General features: G+C 39.6%; 1 protein-coding gene across 1 annotated transcript; it reads left to right on the forward strand.

Annotated features, from left to right (window-relative positions):
- The first annotated feature begins 1,616 nt into the window (after window positions 1-1,616).
- On the forward strand, window positions 1,617-3,506 carry Tktl2 (transketolase like 2). Its single transcript, XM_027927209.2, has 2 exons — window positions 1,617-1,853; window positions 1,968-3,506. The coding sequence occupies exons 1-2, from the start codon at window positions 1,623-1,625 to the stop codon at window positions 3,504-3,506; spliced, it is 1,770 nt and encodes a 589-aa protein (XP_027783010.2). The 5' UTR covers window positions 1,617-1,622.
- The last annotated feature ends 4,892 nt before the right edge of the window (window positions 3,507-8,398 follow it).

The raw sequence follows: 8,398 nt of genomic DNA on the forward strand, positions 1-8,398 counted from the left end.
TTGCATGTGTGAGGCACTGGGTTCGATCCTCAGCACCACATAAAAACAAATAAATAAAATAAAGGTATTGTGTCTGTCTACAACTAAAAAATAATTTTTTTAAAGAAAATGATAGAGCTACTTGAAATGGCAAAATAAAAGTCTAAAATATTTTTCTGAATTATAAGAGACAAAACAAAGTAGCAAGACCTTCTGAGTAAGTTGTTTACAACCCTGAGGAAGAATTAAAATTCTCCGAGGAGCTTTCAAAATTACGGATGCCTAGATTCATCTCCAGAAATTCTGATTTAATTGGTTTGGAGTGCAGCCTGGACATGAGATTTTTATAAAGTCTCCCAGATGATTTTAAAGTACAACCAATGTTGAGAACCACTGGTCCATCTCCAGAATGTCTGCTCCCATTAACCATAATATCTATTCTTTAACCTTAATCTTGATTTTAATCAATTGGTACATTTTTAAAACACAGTCTCTCAAACTTTAGTTCCAGAAATTTAAATTATATTTGTCTGAGGTGGAACTCAGGCAGTTTTTTAAGTGTTATAATTTTAATGTGAAGTTAAGGTTAAGAATTTAAGAATTATTGCTCAAGAACCAAGATGTTCAACACTGCAACATGGAGTTGACAGTATGATATACTGTCATTATTTTCATTTTTTTTTTTTGATGGAAAGCTATAATCTTTGCTTGCTAGAAGAGTTCAATGGCACAAATTCAGTTTTGTAACTAACTTCTTTAGAAAATCATTTGTAGTAACAGCTGTTAAAAGGCAAACTGAGACACATTAAAACATTTAAGAGTTTATTTGTGCATTTGGCAATTCATAGGTCAGACCACTCTAGACCCCCAGCAGTTTGAGGACTCTGCCAAAGGGGCCCAGAAGGAGGCTTTTATATGGTGAATGCAGAAGCAAGGCAAAGGAAAATTGGGGTAAACTAAAGCAGTATTGGACTCATTGGAGCACAAAGACCCTACTTAGAGGTTAGTTGGCAGTTACTGACTGGTGAAGCTGGCTTCACTGTACTGTTTACACTGAAATGGGTTTTGATCTGCTCAGGTAGCTGGAGCTGCCGCAGCCAATGGCCTCCTACTGAATTATTCTAACACAATAACAGTTCTTCAGGATTCAGTGGGAAAATTGCAGGACTGGACATTCTCCCAGTGAGTGGTTTTGGATTTGTTCGGCTGTAACTCTTGGTCTAGTTAGACACTGTATTTTTGCCGTGACAGCTGATATGCAGAATTTTTAGTCGCTCTGAGACAGTCTCTGCTGGGCGTTTGCCACACCTCGAGGAGATTCAAAGCGACTTGGGATGTTTTCAGTTTACTCTTCTTATTTAAATGAATGAAAATGGTTCCAATAGAGCGCACAATCCCCCAAATAGCTTCCTATAACTCACGAATCTGAGGATGTCCTTTTGTAAATTTAGATCATTGGAAAGTATGAAAAAGGCTTAGTTATTTTAAATAACGTTGAGCCAGCAAGCGAGACACACGGACCAACCACGACGTTGAGCGCGAATGGTGGACGGCGCATGCGCGGGGCCGAGCGCGCCCCCCCCCCTGTGGTCACGTGAGGGAACCACCCGGGCGCGCTCCGGGGAACTGTAGAGAGCGCAGCCATGGCCATGGCCAACGACGCACAGCCCGACGCCGAGACGCTGCAGGTGCTGCAGGACATGGCCCACCGCCTGCGGATCCACTCCATCAGGGCCACGTGTGCCTGCAGCTCCGGGCACCCCACATCGTGCTGTAGTGCCGCGGAGATCATGTCCGTGCTCTTCTTCCACGCCATGAGGTACAAACGGACCGAACCGGAGCACCGCGACAACGACCGGTTTGTCCTCTCCAAGGGCCACGCGGCTCCAATCCTCTACGCCGCTTGGGCCGAGATAGGCGACATCCGCAAATCCGACTTGCTGAGCTTGAGGAAAATCCACTGCGACTTGGAGGGACACCCCACTCCTCGACTCTCGTTTGTTGACGTGGCAACAGGGTCCCTCGGGCAAGGACTAGGCGCTGCCTGTGGAATGGCGTACACTGGCAAGTACTTCGACAAGGCCAGCTACCGGGTGTTCTGCCTCCTGGGAGATGGCGAATCCACGGAAGGCTCTGTCTGGGAGGCTTTGGCTTTTGCTTCCCACTACAATTTGGACAATCTCGTGGCAGTCTTCGACGTGAACCGCTTGGGACAAAGTGGCACTGCCCCCTTGGAGCACTGCACAGACATCTATCAGAATCGCTGTGAAGCCTTTGGGTGGAATACTTACCTAGTGGATGGTCATGATGTGGAGGCCTTGTGCCACGCATTTTGGCAAGCAGCTCAAGTGAAGAACAAACCTACTGCTGTCATCGCCAAGACCTTCAAGGGTCGAGGTATTCCAAACATTGAGGATGCAGAAAATTGGCATGGAAAGCCAATGCCAAAAGAGAGAGCAGATGCAATTATCCAGTTAATTGAGAGTCAGATACAGACCAACAGGAATCTCATGCCCAAGCCCCCTGTGGAAGACTCACCTCAGATCAGCATCACTAATATAAAAATGACCTCTCCACCTACTTACAAAGCTGGTGACAAGATAGCTACTCGAAAAGCATGTGGTTTGGCTCTGGCTAAGCTAGGCCATGCACATGAAAGAGTTATTGTTCTGGATGGTGACACAAAGAACTCCACCTTTTCTGAGATATTCAAGAAAGAACACCCTGAGCGTTTCATAGAGTGTTTTATTGCTGAGCAAAACATGGTTAGTGTGGCACTGGGCTGTGCCACACGTGGTCGTACCATTGCCTTTGCTAGTACCTTTGCTGCCTTTTTGACCCGAGCATTTGATCAGATCCGAATGGGAGCCATCTCCCAAACTGATATCAACCTCATTGGTTCTCACTGTGGGGTATCCGTTGGTGAAGATGGACCATCTCAGATGGCCCTAGAAGACCTAGCCATGTTTCGAAGTATTCCCAATTGCACCATTTTCTATCCAAGTGATGCTGTATCAACAGAGCATGCGGTTTATCTGGCTGCCAATACCAAGGGCATGTGCTTCATTAGAACCACCCGACCAGAAACTGCAATCATTTATATTGCACAAGAAAATTTTGAGATTGGACAGGCCAAGGTAGTCCGCCACAGTGTTAATGACAAGGTTACAGTTATTGGAGCTGGAGTTACTCTACACGAAGCCTTAGCAGCTGCTGATGATCTTTCTCAACAAGGTATTTCTATCCGTGTCATTGACCCATTTACTATTAAACCCCTGGATACAGCCACTATTATTTCTAGTGCAAAAGCCACAGGTGGCCGGGTTATCACAGTAGAAGATCACTATAGAGAAGGTGGTATTGGAGAAGCAGTCTGTGCAGCTGTCTCCAGGGAGCCTGACATCCTTGTTCATCAGCTGGCAGTGACAGAAGTGCCTCGAAGTGGGAAGCCTAGTGAATTGCTGGACATGTTTGGAATCAGTGCCAAACAAATCATAGAGGCTGTGAAATGTACTTTAATGAGCTAAGTAGCTCATTTTTTAACAAATCTGTTGACTTTGGTCTTAAAACACTGGTGGTTTTATAGTGAATTTATACTTGTTACAAAACCATCTATACAGTTGTACTGGTTTTAAAAAGCAAAGCCACTTAACACAATTACTAATTTCAAAACTCAAGTTATTGAACTTTCTGTTAAACTCTAATATGTAAATGTCTATCTTGTTTTTTAAACCTTTAAAGTGAGTCATAAAAATTTTAAGTTGTAGAATAGTAAATAAAGCAACCACTTAATATAAAGTTCTTTGATAAGACTACAAATAATTGACTGGGCTGGGTATGAATCTAGAGGTAACTGCTTCTTAAAAATGTATAATTTCCTTATAAATTAAGAAAATGTGAATTTTAGATTTTAATAGCCCAGATTATAAAGCAAACTTGAACTTTCATAAAATGCCATCACCATGCTGTGCCTGAAGTTTCCCAGATGATATTTAACTGCAGTTTCCTTGGAATTTCCTTTGAAGTTCATCTCCACTCTACAGTTTAGAGACAGAAGAGCAGCAGCAAAATCTTTTATGATGCATCACGCTGTTTGTGTTGACTATTCTGTAAAGAAATGAAAACAACTATTTCCAGTGTGTATGCTACATGCACTTTTTTGTGTAAAAATTCAGAAATGTTTCACTTTTTTGTGATTAAACCAGATTGCTAATTTTATTATATTTATCTATATAATAAAGTGTTTTAAAATAAACTACATTATTTGGTTTCTGTTGTATATATGTGATTTGGTTTCTCATAAAACTATAATTCAGGAACACACTTTTAAAGGTTATGTCACCCAGTGTCAAACCTTGCGAAAGGTTGGGGCTAGAGACAAATCACTAGAAAACAATGGATAAACTGAAAAGTCATCTCTTAGGCAGATTTCTCACTTTTAGCTGTGAGTGCATAAATCATACACTTGGAATATGAGAAAGAAGTACCAGTGCAGTAAATTAAAAATGAACCCTGGAATCCATATTAAAGTTACTGAGAGTATGTCTATGTCAGGTAGTTTGCTTAATTTTGTTGCCCTCATTAAAGTCCTCATTAAGTTCTTTGGAGGTATAACCAGTTTTTCTTGGCAATGGTTATAGGTGTGATAGATATAAATTATGATTTCTTGGGAATTAGAAAAATCAGAGCCTAAGTAATTCTGCTACTGTCCTCTTTCTCTGAGCTAGTTTTCTCTTTTGTAAAATGATCATGATGATGTGTTTTTATAAGATTTAAAATTTATTTTGAAAAAAAGTTGACATAGGAACATTTTAGAAATTTGGAAAATGCATATATGCAAAAAACTTATCTCACACTTTATTAAAAAATTAAAAATAAAAGTATTTGCCTGTATGTGATGGATTTTCCAATAGAGTCATTTGAATTTAGTAAAGTCATATATCCCATTTATTCATGAGTTGTATGCTAATAAATGATAAGTCTCTATCCTTAAATTTTTTATATCTTAATAAGATTCAATGTTCAGTAAACTAGGTAAAATATTAATTCTGTTAAATAAATAGCTTTAATGTTTAATAAAATTTTATTAAATTTAATAAAATAGCTTGTTATAATTTGGAAATGCATCAGAGGACAGTCTTCTGCTTTTGTTAGTTGTAACATGAATGTGGGTATGCAGAATGGCCTGTTTTCAACCAAAAAGGTATAAAAGGTTTATACCTTTTTTTTTTTTTTTAATATTTATTTTTTAGTATTTGGCGGACACAACATCTTTGTTTGTATGTGGTGCTGAGGATCGAACCCGGGCCGCACGCATGCCAGGCGAGCGCGCTACCGCTTGAGCCACATCTCCAGCCCCCAGGTTTATACCTTTTAGTAGTGACAGTAGATCAAGGATTTTTTTTGTAATGGTTTGTGGAATCTTAGATACCACCAGAAATTATATTTTTTTATAGTAGCATAGGGAGGCCCTTAAGAATCTGTACTGTAAAGTTTCTGTTTCCATAGGGTTTTGACCCTTGGCTATCAGATCTAGAAAGAAGAGAAAGGGGGTGAGACTTATCATGTGTCTATAATTCTTCAAGTAAGATGAAACTATGTCAGTTTTGTTATAGTGAATGTTTTGTGGCCTTGAATCTATCCTGAGATCTCTTACATGTCTAAGAAAATCTTAGGAGAGACTCATCCTAGCTGATGCTAACCCTGGGCTGCTAAAGCTTGTGAAGATGTAGTTTTGATGAACAACGGGATTGCTGGTTCAACTCTGGTCTTCGGTTCATTGTTTTGCCAAGGTCTTTTAGATTATCAAGAGAGCCTGATGATATTCCAGAGACAGGTGTGACACCACAGTGTCCTTGCTTACATTGTGGTAATAAAGGCCAGCTGACAGCATCTGAGAATTGATACTGATCATTCAGATGGTAAATGGCTCCCAGGTCGTTTCCTTATTTCTGTTACTGTCAGAGAGAGGAATCAGGACAGTAAAGTTTTGTTTCACTTTACTTTGTTTAATAAATTTTCTTTAATAAAAGTTCAGTTGAAGGCTCTATTTAGGAAGAAATTAACTTTTTAAAGATAAAGACTCAATGCTTCTGATTTTAAAATTATTGAAGAGTAATGTTAGGTCATGCATGAGGTTTAGTAACCCCACAGTTTACTGAACTATACGGGAATTACTAAATTCTCCAGGACCTAATCAGAGTCATTCTGGTTTGAAGTGTTGAGATGTATTGATCTATTTTGGTAGCCTTTACTATTATGTAAGGGAGGCCCTGGGACATCATTGAAATAGGAAAGAATGTCGTGTTCTAGAAAAATACCATCTCCTCTTTTCCTTAGGAGAGGGGAGGGAACACTGAACTAATTGCTTTCACTGACACTGGTGGGAGAGGTGTTCCCTAAGAAAACTGTTTTATAAGGCATGAGGTTAATGGCAAGAAGGGAAGATAGGCATTTCTTTGCCAGGTTGGATGTTGACTTGGACAGGGACTTGCTTCCCTGACTGTAGAGTTACATGTTGAAATAGGAAGGTTGGCAAATACTGCCAACAGGCAAAATGTGCCTCACTTGTATTTGCAAGCTAAGAATAATTGAAAAAATTTGAAGAGTACTTTTTCATGATGTGAAAATTATGTGAAATTTAAATTTCAGTGTACACGAATAAATTTCTATTAAAATCTACCCCTATTCATTCCATTGTGTATTGACTGGAGCTGCTTCAGAGCTACAATGACAGCATCGAGTAGTTATTACAAACACCATACAGTCTTCAAAGTCTAAAATATTAACTATCTGACTTTCACATTAAATGTTTGCAAACTCTGGGGTAGAGCACTGCGAAGAGATGAGAGTGACGGTATAACCATATGGTAGAGATAAAGACCTCTTCACCCTCTCCAATTTTATAAGACTTTCAGTCATTAAAACAGCTTCATTCTATTTAAGGTTATCACATAATGTAAAGCTTCAAACTCAAAGTTCTCCCTTTCTCCACAGCTGCTCAAGTAAATGTTGAGAGCATTCTTTCCTTCGACTCCTTTCCTCTAATCCTCTTCCCAATAGTTCATCCAAATATACTACTGTCATCTCTCTGTTGAACACCACTGCTGACTAATATTACGAACTCAGCAAGGCGTAAGGTCAACTGATCCCAAGTCAAAGATTTGATAGCACTCTTTGAGCTGGAGTTCCCTTCTAAGAGGGATCAGACTTTTCTTTTATTCCCAAATGCAGACAGACATCTTAGGATTTCTTGGATGGACACACCCCTGTCTCCCCTGCACAGCAGCCTCTGGTAAACCTACGACATCTAATCTTGTTAACACTTTGTAGTCTAATACAGAGGTGGCCTTCAAGCCTGAACCTGAAGAAAGAGAGAGTGGGGAAGGAGAGATTGAGAAAGAATGAGGACAGAGCCAGAGAAAAAATACACCCTTCAAAGGCATGCTCTTGTTGACCTATTTTCTCCAACTGGGGCCAACCTTCTAAAGTTTCCAGTACCTCTCAATAGAGCCACCAGCTGGGGACCAAGTCTTTAACACATGCACCTTTGGGAGACATTCCAGATGGAACCCTTTGCCCTTGCCTCACTGCACCAGTGCTGTCTTTCTCACAACCAGGTGTGTATAGGTGGAGGTGTGTGCCTGCCGTATTGGACTATTTGTCAATTCTTGTGTCTATGCTACTCTCTTAATCATCATCACTTCATAGTATCCAAACATTTAAGACCCCCCGTTTCTTCCACTTTTTGTTCTTTTTCAAGATTGCTTCTCTTATTCTCCATCCTTTAATTTCAATATAAATTTTAGAAATACTGACAGTTTCCACGTATTCAGTTGCTTCTTGGTGCAATGACAAATGGAATTATATTTCTTCTTAATAATGTGATTTAAAGAGATCATGTTATTAAAAGTCATTGGGGAAGTTAAGCTGAAGATATTTTATTAAAGGAATTTTAGCAAGCTAAGTTTGGTTCTCAAACTGAGGTAGGTGTGCCTTGCATAATCCTGAAGACTTCTCAACTGGTGTGCACACATGAAAGATTTTGAATCTATTTGCAGAACCTTCAACCCATGTTTTTGTTCATAAAATTGATCTGCCTGGGAATACCACTGTGATCCTTTCCAATATTCTCTTTCGTAATATTCTTTTCTACTTTTCAAAAGAAAGGCGTACTTCTCACCCGCCCTTAGTGTCATCATACATTACCAGTGATGAGATCATAAAAGTGACAAGCAAATGAACTTTTCAAAATATTGGTTCTGAAAAACCTCTAACGAAGTCACTATGAACTGTCAGCGAATCATTGCGTTTTTCCTTGTCTTACTCCTAATTTTGGTTAAGGTAAAGCCTGAAATTAGACAGCAGCTTCAACCCATATGAGCATGTCCTTAATTCAAGATATATTGTAGATTGAGTG

The sequence above is a fragment of the Marmota flaviventris genome, chromosome 3 (genome assembly GCF_047511675.1).
Source record: "Marmota flaviventris isolate mMarFla1 chromosome 3, mMarFla1.hap1, whole genome shotgun sequence".
Taxonomy (NCBI): Eukaryota; Metazoa; Chordata; class Mammalia; order Rodentia; family Sciuridae; genus Marmota; species Marmota flaviventris.

What these genes read in the sequence shown, in the direction of transcription:
- Tktl2 (XM_027927209.2), top strand. Translation starts at nt 1,623, where the DNA reads ATGGCCATGGCCAACGACGCACAGCCCGACGCCGAGACGCTGCAGGTG. An exon ending in ACCGGTTTGTCCTCTCCAAG is followed by an intron (nt 1,854 to 1,967) that starts GGCCACGCGGCT and finishes CACCCCACTCCT; the next exon opens with CGACTCTCGTTTGTTGACGT.